At 37.5% G+C, this 27167-nt stretch overlaps 2 protein-coding genes across 3 annotated transcripts in view; both read right to left on the reverse strand.

The window, feature by feature from the left end:
• Positions 1-15860, reverse strand: part of FSIP1 (fibrous sheath interacting protein 1) — a 69338-nt gene extending 53478 nt beyond the window's left edge. The window contains exons 1-10 of the mRNA XM_039705289.1: positions 15843-15860; positions 14818-14941; positions 14292-14478; positions 13316-13465; positions 11757-11929; positions 10810-10894; positions 9281-9379; positions 6298-6389; positions 5498-5605; positions 1882-2049 (exon numbers count right to left, since the gene is read on the reverse strand). Coding sequence (XP_039561223.1) covers positions 1882-2049; positions 5498-5605; positions 6298-6389; positions 9281-9379; positions 10810-10894; positions 11757-11929; positions 13316-13465; positions 14292-14478; positions 14818-14910 — 1155 coding nt within the window. The 5' untranslated portion in view covers positions 14911-14941; positions 15843-15860. The remainder of the gene's footprint in view (positions 1-1881; positions 2050-5497; positions 5606-6297; positions 6390-9280; positions 9380-10809; positions 10895-11756; positions 11930-13315; positions 13466-14291; positions 14479-14817; positions 14942-15842) is intronic.
• Positions 15861-18852: 2992 nt separating this feature from the next.
• The window catches only part of GPR176 (G protein-coupled receptor 176), a 37285-nt gene continuing 28970 nt past the window's right edge, over positions 18853-27167 (reverse strand). For both annotated transcript variants that reach the window (XM_039705583.1, XM_039705584.1), the window contains 2 exons: positions 22690-22942; positions 18853-21784 (listed from right to left, as the gene is read on the reverse strand). In XM_039705583.1, the coding sequence (XP_039561517.1) occupies positions 20677-21784; positions 22690-22942 (1361 nt within the window). In that variant the 3' untranslated portion in view covers positions 18853-20676. The remainder of the gene's footprint in view (positions 21785-22689; positions 22943-27167) is intronic.

Below are 27167 nucleotides of genomic sequence, written 5' to 3' on the forward strand. Positions count from 1 at the left end.
TATTCTTCAGCCTATCATTTTCCTGTTTCTTTTGGGATCAAATTCAACTTCATTTATTCTTCCCCAAAAATATTAAGTAAGACAGAAACTTTTTTAAATATTTAGTTGATTTGGCACCAAAGCAAAGAAACAGTTCTGAGAGAAATGCAGTTTTGATGAGAAACATTTCCATGTAAAAGAGAACATTAGTCATGGAAAAGCATTCTTAATCCCACTGGACTTCTTGCACAAAAAGATGAACATGTCTGCTCCTCTGTTACAGCTCAGCTATGGTATTGCAGGATAATTGAAGCCCATTATTAAAGATTTCAGAGTGAGAAAGTAGTTCCTGTATCCTGGCAAAGGATCCATCAGTGACTAAAAGGACATCTCCCACAGAGGCAACAGTGATTAAGTGTTTGCATTTTGGAAGCTATATGTAACATAATTCTTGGAAGAAAAGAATGTGCAGCTTCATCACATGCAACTCCAAGCTAATTCTAAATTAAAATCAGAGAACTACAAGGTCTGAAAGCTTTTTACATGCTGTCAAACAAAACTGAAGGGAACTGCTTTTCACTAATGAAAAGTAACAAGGAATTAGCTACCTGGTTTTGGTTGTTAGGTTTAATATTACTCAAAAAAGATAATACATTACTCTTTAATTAGCATACACCTAAATTCAAGTTTCTATTCAACTATTTCTGGGCTATTACCTGAAAGGAAGCAACAACAATAACTTGGACAAACATTTCCAAACAGAGCACTCATTATCCCAGGCAAGTCACATTAACTTCAAGCTGATGTCTTGCAACACTGAACACAAGATCAGGCAATCACTGGCAAGCTCAGGGTAACAACTGCATTTGTTATGTGATTACCAACAAGAGGGAGGTGCTTTTTCACACATTAGATCCCAGCTGGTAAATGATCAACATCAAAATGTGACTCCTCTGGAACTGAGCTACAGAGGAGTATTGCTAGAAGTAAAACAAAACCTCACGTTCAGAAAGAAGCCCATAAAAAAAAAATTACATTAAAGTGCCCTTACAAAAGGAGAAAAAAACAAGCCCACAGGTATTTTAGTCTTTCAAAGAGAGGATGTTTCTCATACACTGGTAAATGAAAACAGTTTTGTGAATGAACATTTTTACAGATATTCTCTGATACTTCAGTTCTAGCCATAAAATGAAAATATTACAGAAGTAAACAAGCTTTGTGCAAATAAATGAAAAATAAGAATTAGGGGGTTTTGTTTTAAACTCCATTATAGCAGAGACAACCGTATCAGGGCATGGGATAAATCAGAGTCTTCTAAGTACAAAATTCAAACAATCATTTCTCAAGGCTGAGACCTTGATTTTTAATCTTCAAATCTCAATATTGCTGGCAAGACAAAAAGACAAAGGCCATGAAAAACAAGGGACACACAATTTCAATCTATCTTCTACAGTCTTTATTGCTTATCAGTCACTGCCTTATCTTTCAGATCATAAGGGAACAGGCACTTTTGGTATCCTGAGATAAGAAGAAACCTAATTCTAACTCCCAAAGGTAAATTAAATGCATAATTTGTTTCTATGATGAAAAAAACCACCCTCATGCAGATAAAAATGTACAAGTTACCAATTTCTGAACATGTATCTTGGAAGTGTGGAATCAACAACTCTTAAAAACAAGTCAGTTCTCGAATTACATATGACTCAAAACAGCAACAAATTATTTTTCCATTGTTTTCTACAGCTAAAATTTCTCACTTCACTCCTAAATACATAAACTTTATGAATAAATAGAGGATCCTAAAGAAAAATGCAAAAGATACAAATACAGCCATATGCAGTATTGATCTCAGCACACACTTCATATAAAATATATGCAAATGAGCTCCGATCTGTAACCTACCTGATACATCTGGCTTGGACATTTTGAGCTAGAGCTGGAAAGAGCAGGAAGCTCCCCATCAGATAGTAGAAGTTGAAGCTTACTGTCAATCTCATTCAGGAGATGAAATTCCACCAGTTCAGGTGTGTATCCTTCTCCTGGTGCCTGCCAGACAGGTACATTCTCCTGCTGGATGTACAGAAAATACTTATGCTTCATTCACAAAGGAAACAGACTTTTAAGGGCAGTTGCATATCAAGTGTATTTATTTTTCAGATAAACCATACTTAATAATAAAATGTACATTTTCATCCATCTCAGTATACAGCTGAAATCTCAATATTCATGTCCCTAGCACACTCGAGAGCAACTATGGACAGAACAAGTAGAGACATTCATACATTTATCACTTTTAAAAATAACCAAGGAGCAACTTAAATGGACAGCCACTTTCCATCTGAGAAAGGAGTCAAAAAGTGAGAAAGCCTAACCAAAACTTGGTTTGGAATGAAACTGCAGAGGTTGATACTACAGCAGAAACCACCTGGAGCCAAATCAGAGGGTATGAGATGTAATGTGACACTTGCAAGGTACCACCCATGAAGTAAAAAAGCATTCACAGGGAATCAAAGGAACTGCTCTGAGGTCAGTAGCTGCCATCCTTCTAGAGCCCCTACGTGTTATATCAGAAACTCTGGGAGAGACACAAAGCAGAGAGTAAATCATGATTTACATGACATTTTCCTCTTGATAGCAGTTAACACCTGAATAACACATATGAATATATACTCATACTACATACAGCTGCATGTTGTCAGTGAGCTAGGCCACTTAAGCCAAGCCAATGAGCTCATACCCACAGACAGATGCAGGTTTTCCACAGCAACTTGGCACTCCCTGCCTCACACTCAGGGAACCAAGCCTGCACAACCCCCATCCACTGGGTATCAGAGTAGCAGATTACATCTCTGTCCTGACCACAGCAGAATGAAGCAGTAGATAGGACCTTAGAAGAGAAAGGATGTGTCAAAGGACAGCGTAGTGCTGGTTTCCTTTCTTCTTCCTACCTGAATAGGACCAGCACCTTGTCCTAAGACTCTAACATCTGCCATGCAAGAAATCCATGTCCACCGTTTCCAGCTTCCAGATTAGTCCCCTAGCTATTCAAGCAGTTGTTTGTCCTAAGACTCTAACATCTGCCTTGCAAGAAATCCATGTCCACCGTTTGTTTCCAGCTTCCAGATTAGTCCCCTAGCTATTCAAGCAGTTGCATCCATACAAGAGGAGGAAATAACAGCTTCCAATTACAATACCACTGCTATGAGGTCATTTGTGGTTCAACCCCATTACCCTAAAGCATATGAGTTGCAAAAAGAAAAAATAAGCATACCCCAAACACCTGTCATAAATTACCTCCATAATAAATGAAAAAAAAAAAGAAAGAAAAAAAGAGAGTCGAGAGAGCAATCTTTTTTGTGAAACAAATCAGTTCTAATGCTTTATCATACAAGCATGATGAGACACAACTAATGAGCCTGACCAGACCTGAGCTGACTCCAAAATAGCCACTCACAAACTCTTAGATGCTTGCCAGCTTTGTAGAAACATATGTTCAGGTGAGACAGTGACCACAAAAACATAAGTATCCAGCACGGTACTATATTTGTGTCATGTCAACCACCTCCTAATCAGAGAATGAAAATCACAGAGCAAAAACACAGAAATGACTTCACAGGAGTACATTAAGATGTAACGGGACTCATGAGTTACAGCTCAGTTTCTGTATCCCATACTCCAAACATCCAAATTACCCCAGCAGTCATTTTATTCCAGGATGAAATGGAATCACACATCCTCTTTTGTATTTTCAAGATAGCTTTGCTTGGAAAATAAGCTTCTGTCCTGTCAATGTTTCCTTTGTGTTAACTCAGAACAATACTTTCATAACAGCACAGTCAGTACTTTCTGTGGAACATCTGAAACAATTATCTGCAGCTCCAGCTTTGACAATTAAATTAGCATGAATATGTGTACTTCTAAAATATCTTAAACATTCAAAAAACATTCTTTCAAAAAGTGAGAAGTGCTGTTTGGATATTTGGCATATATAGTAGTACAAGTCAAATAAGGTTATCTAATCCACATTACACCATACAGATGCATTCATACAACATTCATAACCAGATCTGCCTTGATTGGCAGCCTCCAAAACATTACTCCAGCCAATGTGATTGCACCAACTTTTTAAAAGTCAGAATAAAATAAGATGAAAGAGGCCACTAGCTGGATAGTTACCTGGGCCAGCTTGAAGTTGTCTAGATTACTCATTGGCTGATAATTTCCTCATGATTTTTGTTATGAAGTAGCCACAGAAATGCTTCACCCACAAAAAAATTCAATGTGGAAGAATCCATCACTAGACTAGACAGACCTAAGTAACTATTATCCTTGCTTTCACTGTACTTTGATAGGACAGTTAAGAGCTTTGTCCTCTAAAGAAATTATCTAGTACAGACTAGAGTAACACACAAACTACCATTCTTGTCCATGGTATCAAGAACATACAGCAACACACGTGTCCTGTGAGATGATCTATTTCATATCTAATATTAGCAGTGAAATCTCTATAGATAAACAACAACATGATAGTGACATGTGCCAAATGCAAAATGTAGACAAATGTTATACTTTTCCATTGCCTTGATGCCTTGAGAATTGAAGCCAAAAAAAGTACAACTGTTAGTTGGAATTTGCATTAGCTACTCTGCATAAATGCCTCTAAATTCCATGACAGACACTAGCTTAAAGAGAAAGAAAACCTAGTAACTACATGTTTTGAGAGAACATTTTTGCAATCAGTAAAATAAATAATTTTTAAAAGCCACTATTCCCTAGGTCAGAAAGCTACATTTACTAACAGAAGGTTGTTTAAAACATCTTCAGATCTTTAAATTATGGCATTTATCAAACTAAAGACCATCTCCTAGAAACGGTGATTGATGGGACAAACAAATGTTACTCTCCATGAGACTAATTTTTACTCACTTCAACACCTGCTATTCACTGAAGTATGCAGACTGTGCACTGTTTAACAATATTATGTTAAAGCATACATGTCTAATGCTTAAGCAAACTATGTACTTTTAAGACAGACTGAGTTGGAAGCTACAGAAATATGCTGGAAGCCACAAAAAGATTGTGGCTAAATGGACACAGAACCTTCATAAATGTTATTTCCCCAGTTACTGCATTTTTAAGTCCATTTATCAGTCATCAAAAAACTGTTGTTGGGAGGTTTTTGCAAGTAGTTGCTGGCCTTCCTGCCTGAGACTACAGCACTAACCATTCAGACTGATACTCCACAACTTCACATTTTATGCAAAAAAAAGGTAATTTTCTTCAAGTGTTGTTATAAGGTTTCCTCTTCCTGTGCCCAACTTTTCTTTTAAGTTCTGACATTAGTAAAATTAACAAAGAAACCAATGGGAATTCATTTTTGGAGACAAATTCAACAGGATCTATCATATTTTCTCTCATATCTCAGTAGGGTATTTCATGGTAGAATTAAGATAAAATTTAGATTTACTGTAAAAATAAATGAAATACAATAGAACAGTACAGTGTAAATTTGTCATACCTCAAGATCTTGCAATTCAGTTCCATTTTCTGTATCTTTCAATAGTTCAGTTAGCCTTTTCCTTTCTCCCTCAAGCATAACAAATTGGTTTCCTGAATCCCTTGCTAGCTGAAATATTTGCAACAAGAAAAAAACCCATGCTTAAGAATTCCACTAACTCAAACACCTCCAAAACAAAGCTTTTAGACTCTGTTTATTTCAATAATACAAATCATCACTCTGACAGAAAAATACAGCAGCCTACATATTTAATTTATAATCCTATCTTAGTCTTTAACATAGTGGGGAAGCAAATATTTTTCATTAGATGAAAAATCATGATACCTACTAGGTCCTCACAGGAAAAAAAGCAGAAAATCAAGGGATGTATTTTCTGACAAAACGTGGTCCCATCCACGCTACACATGAACAATGTGTATATCTATCCCTTATTTATGCATCAGGTTAACAGTAAATAAAGTTAAGTTTATTTAACAGTAAATAAATTTTTTTAAAGTCTTAGGATATTGCCCTTAAAAAAAAACTATGTCCAAGCACAAGCACAATTCAGTTTCCAGTACTATTTATCAAATGCATAGAAGCTGCATTATCCTAACCAATATGAACATCCAAGTTGAGAACTGTCTAATACAGTACTCTGACATAAACAGCAGTTTTAACAAAAAGGTAATATCTTCATTTATGCCTAACTAGATTCTGAAGTTCCTGATTTTAAAAGAAAACTGTCTTCAAAAGTATTTATTGCCTATTTTCTAGCTAACATTTTAAAAATATTACTGGTTTTATGCTTCAGTGCTTACCTCAATGTTCTTTTTAATGAAATGCTGGTTGGTTTTATTTTTGCTATGCGTTTTTTCTGCTGTTTTTTCTGTTTCTAATTCACTTGGATAATCTGATGTTTGAGGAAGAAAAGTTGCTACATTAAAATCATTCCTATTTTGATTCTCCAAGAACTGTAATAACATCAATCCCATTCAAACGTTTAGCAAATATATAGAGTCAGTAGACAAACTTTTTGTATGATGTTTTCATTATTTATGTAAATAGTAGTATGTATTATTGCATTTAAAACATACTATTGCCAAAATCTAATTTCATTTTCAACTTTTTATTATATGAAATCACTCAATGTTACAAAGGCTGAAATACTTTTGGATTTCTGACCTCAAAAATGTTAAACATGGTGGCCTTAAAAGCCACAGCATTCCTTTAAACCCTATCATCATTACAGTTTTCTCATCATTACAAAACCAGACAATCATTTTTTTGAAAACCACAGAACTATCTGGAGACATATCAAGTACATTTTTCTAAATAAAACAGCTGAAAAACAGATGATATAGTTGATATTATTATAACAGTTTATAAAACAAACATTGTTAAAAAATAAAACTCATCATAGAGCTGTAAATCTATTAAACACACACATGATATTCTAATAACAATAGGTTTCTGTCCATGACCAAAAAAAAAGGCATGATTCTGTTTTTCAGAGACTTTTACCATGCTTAAAATAACAATTCCTTTACAAACAGCAAATATTTGTCACATTAAATAACAAGCCTAAGCAAATATAATCAACTTCTAAATCTCAAGAACTACTTCAAAAGCAGCCATGGTACTTTTTGCTTTTCTGGAAGCAGAAATTTGAAAAATGTGTGGGTTATTTCCCTACAAAAAAATGAATTTGACATGTTAGATAATAAAAGATAGGCTATATGGAAGTAACTGTTTTTCAGAGGGAACAGAATGAAAGCAAGCTCCCAAAGGTAAGAAATAAATTCCATGCATCCTTTACACGCAAACCTTAAAGGACTGAGGTGGTGGATCTGACCAAGAAATCCCCTCACAGCTCAAATGTGTAACTGTTTTCTGAAAGTATCCTAAGCTTTCTTTACCATTACCAGGCAACACCATGTGTCAAGGAAATGGATCATATAGCAATGTAAGCATCAATATAAAGATGACAAGTTGCATCCTGAAATGAGCAGAACATACCAAACACCAACATAACCTTACTTTTAAGCTATATCTTTCACTTTACTGTAGAATAGCATTTTTGAGTGGGAGCTATCATACAGAACATCTCAGAACATTGAAGAAAGAAGGGAAAGACATGGATCACTGAGACAAAGAATACACTGAAGACTGCCAAGGGTAATTAAAAGAGAGATTGCAGCTAAACAAATTTTGCATGTGCATTTTGATAGATTTGGCATATATTTCAAAGATTTGGTATAAATCTTGATGAGACTGATGAAGTAACAGCATAAAACTAGTGCATACATTCTTCTTCACAAGCTCCTCTTGTTCTTGGTCTGCTTTTATGACAGCTGTGACACAGAAATCCAAAAGAAACTAAAACAGTAATTCTTAGCTATTCAGACACCACATGAAAAGCCTCCAGCAGAAATAGTTAAAGTCATTTAAAGCAATATATATTGCTCAGAAGCTGTAAGTGATCTCTACTTCATGCATTCCCAAAGTAGGAATGTGCAGAACATCTCAAAATAGTGCAAGTGATAGCAACTCCCAACCATGCCTGTACTGGGAGCTCCAGAAGTCAGTGCTGTATTGAATACTGGTAATGAAACCTGCCATTGTTATTCAAGGGCACTCCAGCACAACTCAGAAATTTTGGAGCAAGAAGCTGAGGGTCAAGCTTTATTTTAAGGGAGGAAAGAAAATACATGGTAGAAAAACAGAGAAATTAAAAGCTCTAGCCCAGAAAGATAAGGTCACATACTGGGGAACTAAGACAAGTGCTAAAATGATAAAGGAGCTGAGTTCCATGTTAAAATTAAAACATGCAGTCACATTCTACAAACTGCAGAGGTATTGCTGCCATCAATGCTTCAGCCTTAAGGAATGCACTTATATTAAATCTTTGTCATCTCAGTCACCAGGAAGATCGATTCCTTCTGTTTACATAGAAGGGTGGTTGACAAAGAAATAAACAACTGCAGCCGATAGCAATGGCAGTTGAAGCTATTGTTCTTTTATTACAACACATGTGAAAAGTTACTAACCACAGAAATTTGAATTTCAAATAGGAAAAGAATAGAGGCATACAAGCACAATTCCATCTATTTTGATGGAATTGTGGATGGACACAGTACATGATGGACACACTACACCACTAACAGCATTTGAAATGTCTGTACAATGCATGATATCACATGATCCCTAAAAGAATCGGCACGTGTTTGAGTTTTGTCAGAAAGTACTTATTTCATAAAAGCAACACAGACTTTACAATAATCAGGATACCAAATATAAAATAAGTTGTCTGAAGATTTTGCTTGACACAAATCTGTACGATTTCTGCTGAAAACCAAAAAAAATACAGAACAGTTGCAGTCAGATTCAGCACCACCTGTCATTTTTACATGCTTTCTTGAATATAAGCCTATTAATAAAAGCTACAGTACCTTAGAGTAACAGCAGAGATAAGTTTTTAAAGAATTGCCATGAAGAATCAATGATACATTTTACAATATACCAGTTACACACCTCTTCCTTTTGAAATTATAGAAAAATGGCTTTATAAACCCAGCAGTAAAAAATTTCTTAGCATGTTGAGTAAAACGTCTTAGATAAGTCACACAGCTGTTCTCTTCTTCCATTTGCAATAAAGGTAAGAATTGTCACTATTCCAGTAAGTAACCTTGCTTTTTCCCATTTCACTGGCCTTGCCAAAAGGCTGAGTCTTCATTACCCACCCATTATACATGTCATTTTCCCATTTCTAACAATACAAACTCTACCATTAATAAAGCTTACCCTGGTTTTCTTGGGCTTTATGGCAATCATAATCTTCAGGATTCGTGTGTGGGTGAGATACGGAAGTACATATTTCATCTTCTTTAGTATGGGAGAGATCTGCAACAAATTTTTTCCAGTAAAATTTAACTGAAATATATTTAAAGATCTAACGTCGTGTATCATACACTCAGAAAGCAAAGAAATTCACTTGGATAAATGACATAAGCACTGTATTTCTCAAAAAATAAAGAAGGGGGAAAGTGTAAAGTGTGAGTCATATTCATGCAGTTTCTTATGGCTGTGTTCATGTTTTTAACAACTACTGCCCTTGGAAGACAATTCATCACATTCTCCAAGACATAGCCTAAGGCACTAAACTCAAATGCCTCTGCAGACACCATGTGGCAAGTCATCTAAAACTTTGAATGAGAGTAAGGCATCCAGGTTTTCACAGCTGGTGTCTGCCTGTGCATGAATTATTAGACTTCCAAGCAGCTTAGGTCAAGGGCATAGTCTTGAAAAACAGTGTTAAAACATCCTAGTTGTTTCGGTTACTCAAAGAAAAAAATACATCAGTTGAAGTATTCATATGTGCCAGCTGGAAATACAGGTTAGAGCAGTAAGACACAGTTTACACACGTAGCACTTACAGAAAACGACTCATATTGCAAAGAACCAAACTAATTATATGTGATTTTCACAATGAAAAAAAACATACAATAATCAGTAATAATGAAGTGTAATGGATTCAACTGAACAAATGATTTTGTTAAACAGAGCATTGGGTAAGGAATTTAGGGCTGTTTAATTAACCCTGATTTCTGCTGTGTGTCAGAAGTTTTTCTTGTGCCTGAAAGGCTTGGAACACTTAAAGTTATTAATGATTTTGTACCCGAACTTGTGCTTGGTTTCATAGCTACATTAAAAACTATAATAGCTCTCATATATAATTTACTTAATAAAGCTCTATGAAATTCAAGTTCTGAAAAGCAAAATATATTAAATGTGTTCAATTTCAGTATCAACCAGGACAGCCACCAAGACATTTGTTTAATTAAATAAATACCAAAATAAGTAAGACCTAAAAGTAAGGCACTAGCAGGATACAGAAAATATAAAGTTGGAGGAAAGCTATAAATCTAAACTATGCAGTTTTTCAGTGTAGTACACCAGAAACTATGTGATGCACATGGTCTCTACAGGCGTTACTTTTGAGATAAGAGTTAGCAGTTATATAGTCTTGTTTGTCTAGTGTTATTTTAATATATCCTGACATCTACTGGAGGCTGTCTAAATATCACCCATATCAAATTGTTTCTTTCCTTAGTAACCCAAACTTTAGCATAGAAATAAAAGCAGGTTACATTGTAAATAGTAAGTTTTGTTTAAATATTTTAACTACACACTGCTACCATTATTATACATGTACTTCCAACATTCAAGATGAGATTTTTACTCAACAATAACCATTCAGATCTCAAATCCTTATTCTCTTCCCAAAAAGAAAAAAGATAGGATGTATCACAATTCTGTTTCTCTTTACTTACCAGCTGTATTATGCCATGATGAGAACACAGCTAAAAACTTGTTTATGTTTTCCACCTCCTCATTGCTTCCTGTGGTTCTGATACACTATTCAAAAGAAATAAACTGTGTATGTAGAGATACATGCATGCATTTAAAGTAAATTCTTTAAAGGGAAATACATTGTCTGCTTATCAGATCTAATGAACTTCAGACTCTATTAAAAATTACTCTTCTCAATTTATTTTCATCTTGAAGCTATCAGAATATCTCCTGAAGTTATGACAAAAGTATGGTGAAACTTTAATGCCTCAGTTACATATTGCCTTTTATGTGAAGACTTCACCAGACAAAGAAGTTCTGTAATGTCTATGCAGCTCCAAATCCAAATCCAATTAAGTTATGAAATGCAGTCAAACCAATCATGTTTTTTCACAACTCCCATTTCTATTCATGTAAAACAGAGGAAATACTAACTTGTTTCAAGGCATTTAACTGCTAGAGGCCAGGACAGGGCTAGGATAAAGGAATTTGTGTTGTAGCATTCTTATGCCTTCTTCAGGCAGCATCTTTAATTTCTTCAACAACAGACAGTACTGAAACAGCTGGGCCTAGGAAGGATCCCACTTGAGCAGAATAAATGCTTTTCAGCCTGACGTTACCTCCTGACACACCTTACCCTCCCTGCAAGCAGAGAACTCAAGCATAATACTATGCTAATAAACCACTCCCAGACAGCTGGGTATTTGGCAATTTGTCTTATCAATATTTAAGGACCATCTCCCTCTTTCAAAGCATGCCTAGCCAATATGTATTAAAAACTCTCTAATCTTACTTTTTAAGATCCATTTCTTAATTTTAGTTAGCCAACTGTGAGTTTTTTAATAATAAGGCTTCTCTGAAATACAACAATTCTGTAAGACGGTACTCTGAGATATATCAGTCACAAAATAAGCAGAACACTTCTAACCTGAAGTTCTTCCCAGAGCATTGCCCTCATTTCTCTGCCTCGCTTTTTAACTGCTTTTTCCTTAAAACACTGTTTTTCAAGTATTGCATCAAGTTTATTCATTTTCTTTATAGCTGCTTGAATCCGAGTATTTATGTCCATGTCTTCAGAACATTCCAAGTCAGAAGAGTCTGCTGGAGAATATATTTAAAATTAATGTTGGCTTGAAGCAAGTCAAAAAACCAAACAAACATTAAAAAGCAGTTCAAGTAATTTGGCAATGCCCATAGACGAGAGTACAACATTCTCAAACACATGTTAATTTCTAAACCTGTTTGTAGAGGGAAAAATACAGAAGTCTTTGCAAAAGAGTGCTGAATCAAACTCTGAGCTGCAGCAGTTGGATATGGAGGTGTGGGAGAGGAAAAGTCACCTATTTTGAGCAAATGATTTGATTAAAATTTATAACGGCAGAGTGACAACATCTCCACAATATCGGCAAAAAAACACTGACCTTAAAAATATAAGACAATTTTTTCAGCCTGACTTGTAGAAAACATTTTGAAATTAATAATTCAAAAGATAGACTTTTTAGGGGGTTAAGAGAGACTCTGCAATATCTCTGCCTTTAAATATTAGAGAATTTTCAGTCTTATGTCTTAGCAAAACCAGATTCCAATACTGGTTCTAGAAAAATATTGCTATAAAAAATGAAAAACTGTGAAACATGATGGAAACTACCATCACTTAATTAAAGCAAATTTCTACATTTTCTCCTTTTTTTTCCTAAATATGCAGATTGTAATTACAACTTTTACCTTTTCCCCTTCCTATAGCATCCTCATGCTCTGTCCTCTTCTATGGCTTCCACATTAAGAGTAGAGGAAACACTTGTAGCACTGTCCCTGATCCCATAGACTTACAAATTTTGGAACCCTGCAACACTCTATTTAATTTTCTAATCTTTTGAGGTCAAATGCTTTACATAGCCATTGATCCAAGCATTGACTGTGATGCATTGGTCTACTTTATGCCATAAAAATAAGATGGATACAACAAGGGGAGAGCTATGAAAATCTAAGTGAGCTGCTGAGGACAGATGGACCAAAGGACAGATGGTAAAAAAAAGAGCACTTATTTCAACTGGTCTGAACTCAGCAGATTGATATAAACCTTAAAGTACTGAGTGAAGCTTTAGGTTGAGTTCTATCGAATTTCTGTTCTGTAGATATTAATATCAGGTTTGGTGACCAACAATGCTGCACTGGATATGATAACCACTGAATTCTGCCTTATTAGACTGATTGAATCTACGGAAAACTCAAATTCTATTATAGTGCTAAAGAAAATTAATATCCATTAATAAAGCAATTCTCTAAATAAAGAATTCATCCAATACCACTTGCAAAGCACAATTCATATACATGTTCAATTTGCAGTATTCTTTTATAACTGTAGAATATACACACAAATACACAACCATTACAAACTCTCTTAGAAGCAATAATAAGAAAAGGAAAGGGTTTTATTGCACATGCTCATTCCATAAACCTGAAAAGTACTATCTGATTTTGCATTACCTGGTTTTCCTGGGGAAGGTTCACAAGATTTCAAGGTTTGTGGACTAGTATCTGACTTTGCATTACTTGGTTGTCCTGGGGAAGGTTCACAGAATTTCAACATGTGTGTTTCAGTGCTTTCATCTCGAGAACCTGAAGTAGAGCTACATCCTGAAAAACACAGGGAAAAGCCTTTCACAATAAACCAGATACATTTTTGTCAATTAGGGATCACCACAGAGCCCTTGCAATGAATTAATTTTAAAAACAGCATATACTAGTACACCAGAACTCATGTTAAAAACAGGATCAGGAATCAAGGGATTTCTTTTGACCCCAATTCTGTCATGAATTCTTAATTAAATTTCAAGACAGTATCCAAACATCTGCTTCATTCACTGGCCTTTTCACCTCTATTTGTAAGCAGTTGGACACCCCAGAACATTAATCCATTATCATTTACAGAATGACAGAAGAATTCCATTAAACACTTCTGCAAGTGTTTCAATTAAAGTTATACACTGCATACTTATATTTAAAGTATTTTATTAGTATTAACGTTGTTCATTTGTTAAATGCTGTCATTTATAACCATAAATTCCAGGTTTTTGGACAGGTGGACCATTATTAGGATACAATGTTTCTAAAATAGGATCATGATTACTCTGAAAAGTTTGATAAAAACATCTTAATGAAAACACTTTCTAACATGATTCCATGGAACACACACAGATGGGTTTTAATGATCTTTTAGGCCAGATCACAGTTTATGATGCCACAAGACATTTACTGTACTGTACTGACAGTAATAACACATTTCTTTCAAAGGTGGATTTCAAATAGTGAAGAGAAATGAAGGTATGGATTTTGAGATCTTCTTTTCCAGAATTCTGCCTATTCGCAACCTCTGTTCCCTCAATCCGCAGAATTTCACCTGAACTATAAAAACTTGATATTTGGTCTAGACACAACACAAGAAAGTATTAGTCATTCCCACCTGACAACTTGTCGGGATTCCACAGACACTTGTGAAGAGAGATGATCATGCTCTCCACTGTTTGCTGATCAGTTCTTACTTCCTGGAGATCAGATTTATCTCTGTCATCACCTTTGTCTTCTGCTGGACAGCCATCTTCTAGACTGCCACTCTGATAATCATCAGCCAAACTGACAGGTGAATCAACCTATGAAATGCAAATTACTGCCATCCTGAAAACAGGGATGTTTTGGGTGAAGAAGATAACCACAATACTCACGTGCTATCACAAAGGACAACAACAATTCTGTACAATGCTGCAGAGAACTTCTTAAATAAAAGAACCATTTTCAGCTCTGATACTGATACTAGGAAAGAGCTCTTTTTCTTAGATTTCACATTGATTCTCCAGCTCATCATTCCCTAGACTGTCAGATTTGGGCTTGTCAGGCTAGGGTACTAAAAAAGCAGAATACTACTTCTTTAGCATTCTACTATGAGGAATTAGGCATGGAGGTTTTAAGCTGCTGAAGGAGAGAAAAATTACCTCTTGCAAACATGGTTCTGGTGTCGTTAACTCCATAGATGTATTTAAAAATCTACAATTAGGTCGAGCTAGATGCAGACCTTGAAATTTCATCCAAGCTCCTACTTGTAATATCCACTGTTACCTAAATTCGGGGGGGAAAAAACAGCAAAAACAACATTTTAAATGAACAGTTTCAAAATAAAGCACTACAAGCCCTGCAATATTTCAGATATAGATCATGTAAGTTTCAAATGCTTTCTAGCAACTTCATGTTGCAAGGTTTTTCTAATTCAGACTGGCTTGCCACTCAAGTATGTGCTTTTCTTTTTAATATACATAAAAATATATATCATCAAGCCAACCAAAGTATTCAAACATGCTTATAATCAAAGATATTTCGAATAGCATACATCTTACAAATAATCTCACAACAGAGGAATTATCGCGGCTGTAGTTTAAAGTACAGACACACGCGTTTCTCTGAAAAAGACAACAACAAAACTGTGTGAATTCACAGGAATTCGACATCTCAGAGCATCGTGACACGTGCTGGAAATTCTCAGAGGGCTCAAATGAATGAAAGTCTTTATTACAGTATAAGGGAGGCAGGGAGAGAGGAAGGGAGGCAGGGAGAGAGGAAGGGGGGGAGGAAAGCAGGTAGAGAGGGAGGGAGAGAGAGAGGGAGGGAGGGAGAGGGAGCGAGGGCTCAAATGAATGAAAGCCTTTATTACAGTATAAGGGAGGCAGGGAGGCAGGGAGAGAGGAAGGGAGGGAGGGAGGGAGGGAGGGAGGAAAGCAGGCAGGGAGGGAGGAACAAGGGCAGAAAAGAAGGAAGACAGGAAAGCAGAGAGGGAGGCAGGGAGGCAGGCAGGGTGGGAAGGAGGCAGGCAGGGAGCACAGGCAGGGAGGCAGAGGGGCCGGCAGAGAGGTGGGCAGGGAGGCAGAGAGGCAGAGAGGCAGGCAGAGAGGCCGGCAGGGAGGCAGAGAAGAAGGCAGAGAAGAAGGCAGAGAGGCCGGCAGGGAGGCAGCAGCCCCGTCCTCACCGCGGGAGGGCAGCAGCGCGGGCGCCGCCGCCGTTGCCGTGACGACCAGGCCGGCGAAGTCTCGCGATAGCTGCGGCCGTGGCGGCGCGGCCCCGTCGGTGGCGGTGCCGGTTCCGCTCCCCTGCGCCTCCGCTCCCGCTGCGGTGCCGCTCCGTTCGCAGCGATCCCGACGGGACCGAGCTCCCTGTGCCCCGCTGGAGCTCTGCCCTCCCCGTCCTGGTGGAGAGGAGCGCTGCCTGCAGGGCGGCTCCTTCTCCGAGCCCCCCGTTCCGCAGCCGTGTGAGCTGCGGGACAGGCGCCGCGCTGTCCCTTGGGAGCGGTGCCCGTGCTGTGGGCTGCGGGTGTTCCCTGCCCGGCCTTGGCTGCGGCACCGGTTGTGTCGTGCTCGCACACGAGCGAGGTTGAATCGCTCTGCAATAAACCCGTCAAAAGTTCAAATTGTTACCGGCGTCACTGCTTCTACGTGAACACTCACCGCTAATAAGGAATTGACTATTAATAAGGGGAGCGTGATTGCCTTCATAATCCCATCCCTTTCTATCTTTCCTGCATTTAAACAAAATGTGAGGACCATTCCCATGGTCCGATTAACTTAAAAAAACCCCAAAACTACAGAGACAATTCCGGGCTCCTACTGCTTCCTTTGATACTCATGTGTGTTAAAATCAGGTTTTCATTGGCAGTAAAAATTCACAAGAAACAGTTTCGTCTAAAGAAACAAAGTGCATCTCATTCAAATTAAGGTTTTGATTGACATATTTTTTGTTCCAAAATAAATATACTTAGCTAGTGGTGTTATGTATTGAGGTCTGAAGTAGCACTTTTGTTGATGCTTACAGTATATTGCATTTACTGTCACATGTGCCACTAAGAGAACCATTTTCCCTGGTATTTAGTGTAGTCACGATGCAATGTGGCTCCCAGTTAAGAACTGCAGATAAACAGAAAATGCTCTAGGGGACCCTGTGTGGTTTTGCCTCCTCCCCAAGCATGCTGAGCTCTGCTATGTTAAAATTTTAACATCTTCTGACTGCTAAAGCAATACCATAGTGGTGTTTGGAACCTGTGGTGCAGCAGTAGAATGGACAGTATCATTCCACACTGGCTATATCAAAATATGAGGGTATTAGGAATTACATTAGCTATGCATAACGAGGTATGTCAAGGACCTGGGTGTAACTGGCCAATTTTTTTTTTTTCCTACAGTACAACGCGTATGCTGAACAGCTGACAGAGTTTGTCTTATCAATTTTCCTATTATGAACTGCCTACAGCCTCACAAGAGCCTTTGAAAGGAGACATCCATCTCTGGATAGAAAAACACTCCAAGATGTCCTTTTCATCCTCAAAATAGGTTATAACATGATGAAATCACATTTAGACACGCTGTCTTGATACTCAGAACACAGTTGTCATAGTAACAGAATTTATTTATCCTTTTCTTCCTGATCCAATCAAAAAGAAATACAAGCAACAGGGACATAGAGGGAACTTGTTCCCAATTACTATTGCTTACCTTCATACTCCTCTTCTGAAAAGCCTTTTAATACACAAATAGGTAGCCAAAACACTTTTATTTCATTGTCTCATACATGCTGGAGGAAAAAAAACTAGTATTTTTTTAATGCTCATTAGTTATGTGCCTTAGATTATTTTTCATATCTTTCTGTGTACTCGCCTGAAGTACCTTTTACTCACCATAGGCAATATTTCTAAGGCAGACTGTAACAGTTCCAGTACTCAGGTTAGGAGAAGCACAGCTAATATTCACTGTATTAATTCCTCTAAAGGATATGGCAATAAACAGACTCCTATCTTGCAAAGGAAAAAGTGATTATGTAAAAAAGACCAAAAAAATCCCCGTAACTCAGTTCTGTGTCACTTTAGTGTGATGTTATAACAAGACTTGTTTGTTGATTTTTTCTTCAGGTTGGACACTGGAAAACATTTTGCCCAGGTGAACAATTTGAGCAACAATCCAAGCAACAACAGTAATGACTCAAAGGTACTACAGTCTTAAATGGAGTTAAAAATGAAACAAGTCAAATATTCCATCTTGCATAAATTATTTCCTGAATTACTGTTTTCTGATGGCAATTCTAGCATAGAGGCTGGTCTGTGAATTTTACACAAATTAAACAGGTTGGTTTTTACACAGGTTGGGTTTTCTTTCTATAACAAGATGTGCTTTGTGTATTTTTTCCACATGGATGAATTGCTGAAAGATGAACTAAAAACATTCTCAAGTAATTCCTGAGGTATGAAAAACCACTGTAGTTAATTTCTTTGTGAAGGATTTCAATGTCTTTGGATATAATCTGATAAAAAAGTACAATCAAGTGTTTACATGTATTCTTTTTGAAAGAAAGATTTTTGTCTCAACAGTAAAAACCCATCACAAACCCTTTGCTTTCCAGATATAACATGAAATTATAGACAATTTAACTCTTTAAATGTAACTTTGGTGTTTTGTACAACATGACAGTTGAAAAGGACAAAAGCAGGTTTGCTTTCTTGAAAGGAGTTCAGATCTGAGTAAACATTTATCCACATTCAGAAATCACAGAGATTTTGAGCAGTACCTATATGTGAGACGTGATTGTTAAACTTAGTCAAAATTCTTAAGGAAACTACAACTCCTACTTTGATTCTTAGGTTTTCAAGATTTTCTCAATGGCATCTGTTCTTTCACTAATTTTGGAAAAACAAACACTCCATTAAATTACTTTTTATTGGCACTTTTTAAAAATGCATGCTGTAGTACTTCTCTACCTCTGCCACAGAAGAAACAATTTTTTCTGATTTCAGGCAAGCTATGTCTGTCTTTTCATCTCTGTATGTAAGAAGGGCAGCTCAGGCTTCCACCACCCATGTGGACCCCTTGAAGACTGTTCCTCACTCCCAAACTGAGAAGCTCTTGAACTAGCAAGAAATGAAATGCACTGAAACCAAAGAGGAAATGGAGAAAAACATATTTTACTCAGTAATTTATACACTTTAAATACATTTTTATTAAAACATATGCTTTTGACTTGTAGAAATCCACAACCTTGGAACCATCAGAAGCTGGTGACTTCCTTCAATAATGTTGAAGGAAGAAAAGGTACATTCTGCTTTAGCAGAATTTCTTCTTACTTTTAAGATTAACTGGTTGGATTTAGTAAGTTTCTTTGAACTTGACAAGATTCTTCACCTTGTCCCTTTTAAAGTATGCTTTAAAGAAAACTACTTTCACAAACAGACAGTAATCACAGATAAAGGTTCAGCATGCAGCAAAGTGAAGTACAGGAAAACCACAAGGAACAAACAGGTGTTACAAAGATTGTGCTTTTAAGAAACTACCCACAGAGACAACAGTGAGTGCAGATGAAAGACTGCTTGAAACTCAACAAGAGCTAAAATGTCAGGGTTGCAATAGTTTTAGGTCACCTAACATCCAGCTAGAGTTTAAAGTTCACATTCAGTATAAATGAGACAGTGTGCCTGTGATTATGCAGAGCGACAAGTTGCAGCACAACACCTGAACTCTCAGAGAAAGGCTGCTGAGCTGATAGCAGGGTTGGCATGACTGACTCACTCAGGAATTAGGCACCAGATTTGAAAGTCTTGTGTTCATACACTGGATGGTCTGCTCTGCAAGATGAGTGGAGCTGGAGGGTTGATATCTGTATCTGTGAAGATAGAAGGAAAACTTCTCTACCTCTGGCAATATTGAGCAACAGCACCAATTAAACTTTGCCTTTTTAGGTCTGTTGCCAGCTTCTTCACCCAACAGTTCTGCTGTCACTGCAACACTCAGAATCCCTCTCTGTGAGTCTCTCTCTCTCTCTGTATGAGAGTGAGACAGACTCAGAAATCGAGACTGTCATACTCAGAGAAAGGCCACTAGCATTTCACATCCATTTCTTTCATTTGCTTGCTTTTCCATAAGAAAACAGCAGAGTGCACCAGCAGCTAAGTTTATTTCAAGGCTTACCCCGTAGTTACTTAATACATACATTACACTTTAAGGACATTTTGTATATGCCCTTTATCACAGGATTCTTAGCACATACATATTTGTTTATTGGAGTCAGAATTTGTCCTGTATAGTCTCCAATCCATTTTTTACTTAAATCTACAAGAATATATGTGGGATCTTTATAAAAAGAGGTCTTTCTTGGGTTTAACACACATGATGATTTGGGTATTCTTGGCTTTGTGGATGTTTTAAGCCAAAAACCAGTGGATTAGGTTTCAAAATATTTTAGATGTTTGGCAGATGCTTGGTAACTAATTTGTGCAAAAAAATCCAGCAAGTTTTAACACTGATCAAATAAATGCACATAACAGAAAACAAATGCACATAATAGTCCATCCTACTTCATTAATGCAATGTGCAGAATCTTGCTGTGTCTGTTTGTGGGAGAGTAGGACTTACCATGCTGCACATCTTCTGCTCTCTACAGCCATTCCTGTTAAGTTACTTTAATGCCCAGTCCATTTTAATACAATGTAACGTTTCCCATAAAACCAACTGCTGTATTTCCATTATTCAGCCATAAAAATAGTTCCCAAATTCATATGTACTTTTGAAAGTTAATAACAAGGTATCATTGTAGGGATTTCAGAGATCAAACTACAAATTTTCATATATATTTGATAAATTATTTTCATTAAGTATTTCATATTAATAAGGAACACTTGTATATATGTTTTTCTTTTGTTTGTTCATTTAACTTATATTTGGCAAAAAAAAATCAGGTTGTAACAAATTTCAACATAATAAAGATCCATGGGATCAAAAATGTAATAGAAAGTGACCTTCCTCTGTCACTTAAAGCTCCTGCTCTTACTAAGAATCCACCTTGGGAAAGATACTGACTTTATTGTTTCTGCTGACTTTTCTTTCTGCTTTACACTTAGGCTGTTTTGTCTGGATTAGCTCCTCAGGGGTATTCCCCAAAGGAGGCAGGAGTCGCTTCTTATTGTTTCGGTTTTCTGAGAGCCACTGTGGAGGCAGCTCAAAGGGTCCAAAACCAAACTGCATGGAATACTTGTCATTTACTGTATCAGCCTCTGTGGGCACAGCTGGGGCCACCTGACCTGCAGAGTCTGCAATTGTCTGTGGTATAAACCTGTGAACTGAAGTCTGTCCTAGCTCTAAACTGGTGCTAGGAATTTCTTTCCGTTGAAAGTCACTAGAGCCAATGGATTTGGTCTCATTCTCCTCATCTTCCATAGGCTTGAAGATTTGTTGTTGCCCAATGTGAAACATCTCCAGAAGCTGGCTTCCTGAATGGACACTGGGCTCCCGATTATCATCTGCAATGCCACCCGAGCTGACAATGTTTCTCCTGCTGAACCTTCGGTGCAGCTGCACTATTGTCCCCACCAAGCACTTCCGTACCGATTTGTTAACAGTTAAAAATAACAAAGGGTTGGCCAGCAAAGAGACTTTGGGCAACCAAATAGCAGTGAGGAGCAAGAAGACTGAAATATCTGAAATATTGAGTATGGTGCGGTAAATCACCAGAGTCACGTAGGGCACACTGCAGAAGATAAATACCATAACCATAGAAAGCAGCATGACGTGGAGCTCAGCTTCCCGCTGGGAGGCATAAGGGATAGAAACTGTATTCTGAGGGGTCCTTAGTGCAGCTATGATGACTTTTTTCTTCTGGCTGGCACTCAGTGCTCTGCGAATAAGAATCATAAAGAGAAATACCACAGCCACTGGTACAATCACAGTGGTGATATTGTAGATGATAACATATATCAGGTGGCCAAGGGAGTAACTCCAAGATTCAGAGCAAGTGGACATGGCATAAATATCAGACACATTGGTCACAGCAAATACTGGAATGCTGGCCACTATTGCATGGGCCCAGATATAGATAACCAGGTCTCGGGATTTTGCATCAGATATTTTTCTTTCCAGAGGATATAAAACAGAGTAGTATCTGTCAAAAAAAAAAAAAAGAAAAGAAAAAAAAAAGAAATTAATTATTTTCATGGCCATACTGCTTATGAGAAAGAAACCTCTCAGGAGCCATCTGAGCATAACGCTCTAAATTCCTAACTGGGTTGCCAACTGACTACCTGTTTATGCAAGGGAAAAGAAAAGAAAAAAAAGAAAAAAAAACAAACCAAAGGTCTGCCTTTGCAGGTCTGTCTGTAATATCAAGACCACATTTTTTGTGGTGAAAATTTCTTTCGAAACATCACTTTGGCTGATGCATATGAATATTGTTTTGAAGATTTCACCATTAACTCGCTTGTAAACTAGACAGAACATTGCACACACTCAAAATTTCAAAAGGCATTATGAAGGCATGTGTCACATTCAATAGCCAGAGTCATAGTTTTAGAAGTTGCTTTATAACAACTTTTATAACAAAATCCAGATTTTTTTTCTGGATATTTGGAAAAAGATGTTGGTCACAAATTACATGTTATTACATTACAACTGTTGGAAGTACAATGATCGTTTTTTTTGTACAAGCTGTGGTTGGCAAGCCCTGAGCAAAGGCACTGCTGAACACTGAACATTCTGTGTGCATTTTAAAAAAAAAGTGCATCTCTGACATGCACTTCAAATTTCAGACGTTGATTGTTTGCTTACTACTGGAGTACTCCTCTGGACTTTTAAGCTCACACAGTTTTCATGACAGACCTAACTTTTCACACTTATCAATATAAGCAGTAGGAATTTGTGGTTTTTCTGCAGCAGATCACAAGTTTTGAACTGATACGCTGTTCCATTTGCAATATTGGTGTGCATTACAGATAGTGATACCACATTTACCAAGACAAGGGGAGAAAGAAGAAAGAAAAATCCAGGATCATGGCAAATTTTCCCCATTACCTGTCAAGAGCAATGGCTGGAAAACTAAGGATGGTCACTGAGCAGAAGACTTTGTGCAGAAACTTGGCAATTCTGCAGAAGAGCATTGTATAGATCCACCAGCAGCAGTGTGGACTGGCACTAAGAGCAATGTCAAAAGGCACACAGACCAGGCTGGCACAGATCCCCGAGCAGGCCAAATTCTTAATGAACCGGTTTGTTACCGATTTCAGTAACGATGTTCTGCAAGTTGACCACAGCACCATGATGTTACCTGTGAGTAGAGACGGGAAACATAAAAATAGGAAAACAAACAACTAACCCCAGGCCCCAATAACAATAATCTTAACAGATTTGAATGTTCCCTAGTACTGCAAATGAGAATAATTGTTTGGAGTTTGCCAGGTATCACTGATTTGGATCATGATGCTGCTCAAATTAGGAAGTCAGTAAGGGCTAGTGGCTTCATGAATCAGAAGGCTGAAAACAGATTACACTCCAGCTATCCCCTCTCAGCTTCTGGTAATAAATGAATTAGGGGATTTCAGAGGCAAATGCCTAAGAAAACTATCAAAAACATATTTTTAGATACTTATGTTGATTCCTGTATTAAATGGTCTATCCTGACTATTCAAATACAGAAACTGGCTAAAGTGTTCATATTTTAATAAATAGTACAGAATTATTTTTTTAAGATAAAAATTTACATTATTACAAATTTACACTACATAAATACAGATACAATTAAAATATAAGTACGTAGTTTGTAAATGGATTACAGCAGCTTACTTTTTTTTTCTTTTCATTAACCACTTCAATGGCACAGACAGGCCTGTGTAAAGTCATCCAGAAGAAATCTACCTTCCCCCCCTCCCCCAAGACATTCTCTATGTACATAATAACAAAACAAATAGGACAAGCAGAACAGAAAAAAAAGACTTGCTGCACATGACTTCACAGAAGTACACACAGAATGCAACCTGCTGATTCAGATATTCAAGCTCTACACATTTGTTTCTAATAGAGTGGATGGATAGCAGTGAAGCTGAAGTACAGGAAAAAAAAACAAAACAGGATTAGCCATGACAGTATTTTTCCCTTATCATTGCATTCCATCCAAATCTCAGAAAGAAATATCATATGACAGACACAAGTTCTCCATCATAAATTTCCATATGATTCTACCTTACACAGCAACAGCACAAGAGTAAATTAAGTGATCTCTTCTTATAGCATGGGCCCCTTTCTAATGCATATCAAGATACCATAAAATTCACAGGATTTTCTCTCTCCTTTAAAAATCTGTCTTTAAAAGATCACAGAATCATAGAATAGTTCGGGTTGAAAGGGACCTGAAAGATCATCTTGTTCCAACCCTGCTGCCATGGGCAGGGACAACTTCCACTAGACCAGGCTGCTCAAAGTCCTATTCAACCTGGCCTTGAACACATCCAGGGATGAGGTATCCACAATGTCTGCGGGCAAACCTGTTCCAGTGCCTCACCACCCTCATAGTAAAGAATTTCTTACTAATATCTAATCTAAACCTGCCCTCTCTCAGCTTAAAGCCATTTCCCCATGTCCTATCACTACATGGCCTTGTAAAAAATCCCTTTCCAGCCAGCTCTCTTGTAGCCCCCTTTAAGTACTGGAAGGCTGCAGAGGTCTCCCTGGAGCCTTTTCTTCTCCAGGCTTAACAACCCAACTATCTCTGCTAGCACAGCTGAGTGGGGCACACTCATGTAACATCATGTAACAGCATCATGTAACACATCATGTAACCTGGTCACAGCTTTCCTGCCCTGACCTCACAGACATTCTTTTTCTCCTTTATTTTATTTCTCCCAAAGCTGTACTGTGCAGTACCACTAGATCAGTCAAAGCATAGCTACCAGCATACAAATACTGTTTGACAAGACAACTCCATTTATTCTCTGCAGCTGGACAGTGTTCAAAGTGGAGTTTAGCTTCCCAACTCCAAGCAAAGTTAAACTGTTCTTACTGCAGACCATATCAACAGCCACATTGTGGATACTCTGTATTGTTGACACTTACCAGAAGTTCTTTTGAGTTGAAGTGTAATTGATTTATGTGGCAGATTTGTTAGCGTTTTTGTAGGTTACCTACAAATAGACATAATGAGAGAAAACAGCATCTTAAGCTGCTGATTGAGATATGAAAAAGCAGCTGCAGTCCCCCAACACTTCCCTCTGCTGACTTTATCATTCTTTGCCTTGATTTCTCCTCCAATCAGTAAAAACCCCCAAAGCTTTTACATGCCAAGTAGAGTATTCCAATGGCTGTCCATGTAAAATACCAGCAAGACCATATTCTTGTTCACATGGCCAATGTCTGTACCAAGTGGCAAGTGCCAATAATTAGCAAAAAGTCTACTTCTGCTTCTTGATAAAACAGCACTGTTTCAACGGAAGCATCCAATATTAACTTTAAAATCTATCTCACACACCTCCTATTTCAGTCTGCAGTACCTGAATGTCATTTGGGATTCAATTTTCTATATATTGTGTCATGTGTCTTATGCAAATTCCTTTTGATACTGACAAAATATTGAGTTACATCTCTAATATCTAATGTATTTTGAAGAAAGGAATCATCACCTGGTTTTTGGCAGGTGCTTTGGGCCCAACAATGTATTCCTCAGGCAGTATTCAATCAGTTGTATTTGAAGCCTTCTAAGTTGCTAAGAGATACTCAGTCAATCAAACCACTTGCTTTCAAAAATATCTCCAACTCTCCAGCTATTAGAAAATACTTCTAACAGTAATAATATATTTTTACAATGCCCTGGAGAGGGGAGAAAACAGGCTCTTTTGTGTGTTTTTGTTTGTTTGTTTAAAATTAATTTAGATCTTTCATCTAGTTTCAGTTGCATTGATTTTATAACACTAATTCCCAAGCAAGTTTCACCTTCATTAGAATTAATATAAATGAAGAATGGAAAACTAAAAGAAATCAGAAGTGTTTTCATTAATACTTCAGAAGCCTCTAGAGAACTACTAAGCTTCCCTTCAGGGTCCTGCAGAGGAGCTTCATGCAAGACTCCATATTATCAGTTGTTGAATTACTTCTGTAAATTATGTCAAATTGTCATTTATATATCAGAGAGTCACAAGGAAATGAAATTAGCTCTGTTCTGACTGATCCTAAATGGGAAGAATGAAGTATAAAAAAGTACTGGTTCAAAAACAACTCTTTAAGCAGATAAAATAAAATCAGAGCCTGAAAGGCAAAAAAGGATAAGCAGACAGAAGTGTCCACTTGGGACACTGGAAAATTATGGAATAATGGAATATGCCTCAGGGAAACATTATTTTTTCATTTGCAACTATGATTTATCTATTAATAAACTGCTCTAATGAACCAGATCAGCTTTACTATGGACTGGTAGATCTTTGTGCTGATGCCTTCAAATCAAGTCTTTCCCTTCATACATCCCAAAGCAGAGGAAAAATTATACCAGAAACTTTGCATGGCATTAAATATAAGAAGCTTCGGAACAAAACTACAAACATTTCCCATTTCATTGTTCCTCAGTTTTCCCCAGCAAAGGAGGAGGATAACACTGCTCCAGGCAACAAGGCAATTCAATAAACAATTGTGCTCTGAATACCAATTGTGCTCTGAATCTTTTCACAAAGTCTAGAGGCTCTTTTCCCTCTCCAAGTATTAGTCATTCACTGATGAACCTGGGAAAAATTTATTCTCCTTAGGTTACAAGTGTACTGGAGCGTTGCACATCCTCACAGTGGGCAAAGCTGTCATTTTCTACCATAGATTAGTTTCAGAAGAGTTTCTGCTGGATAACTGGTCTAAACCAACATAACCTTGAACCCAAACTTCCCATGGGGTTTGTACTGGTTAGCTGAGAGGCATCCAAGAAAAATGGGAATGAACAAACAGCTGGAAAATGCAGCATCTTGCAATTTTCTATAAGTCAATACTGTCAGGAACATGAGATAAACAATCACATGTCACAAAGCATATCCCATATTGCCAAGTTCCACCACTAATGCAGAAAGATGAAGTGTTTTTAATATAAAAAGGAAAAGCACATCTTTGGTCCTCCCAGAGAGTGAGCCGTGTCTATATAAAACCCTTATGACACCTGACATTATTGGACAACCTTCTCAGTACACAGACTGACTGAGCAGGACAGAAGAATCATGCTTAGAATAGAATAGCTGAAGTTGGAAGGGGCCCAGTGAGGTTCATTGACTCTCTCAGGACTACCTACAACTAAACCCTGTAACTAAGAGCATCATGCAGAAAACTCACTGAACCCTGTCAGGGTTGGTGCTGCAACCACATCTCTGGGGAGCCTGTTCCAGTGACCAATCACCCTCTCAGTGAAGAACCTCTTCCTAATGCCTCATCTGAGCTTCCCCTGATTGATTCCAGCTTGATTCCATTTCCTTGTGTTCCCATTTCTGGCCACCAGAGAGAGGAAATCACCACCTCCCATTCTGCTACCCCTCCTT

Source organism: Passer montanus, unplaced genomic scaffold (assembly GCF_014805655.1).
Source record: "Passer montanus isolate IOZ18808 unplaced genomic scaffold, ASM1480565v1 scaffold18, whole genome shotgun sequence".
Classification (NCBI taxonomy): Eukaryota; Metazoa; Chordata; class Aves; order Passeriformes; family Passeridae; genus Passer; species Passer montanus.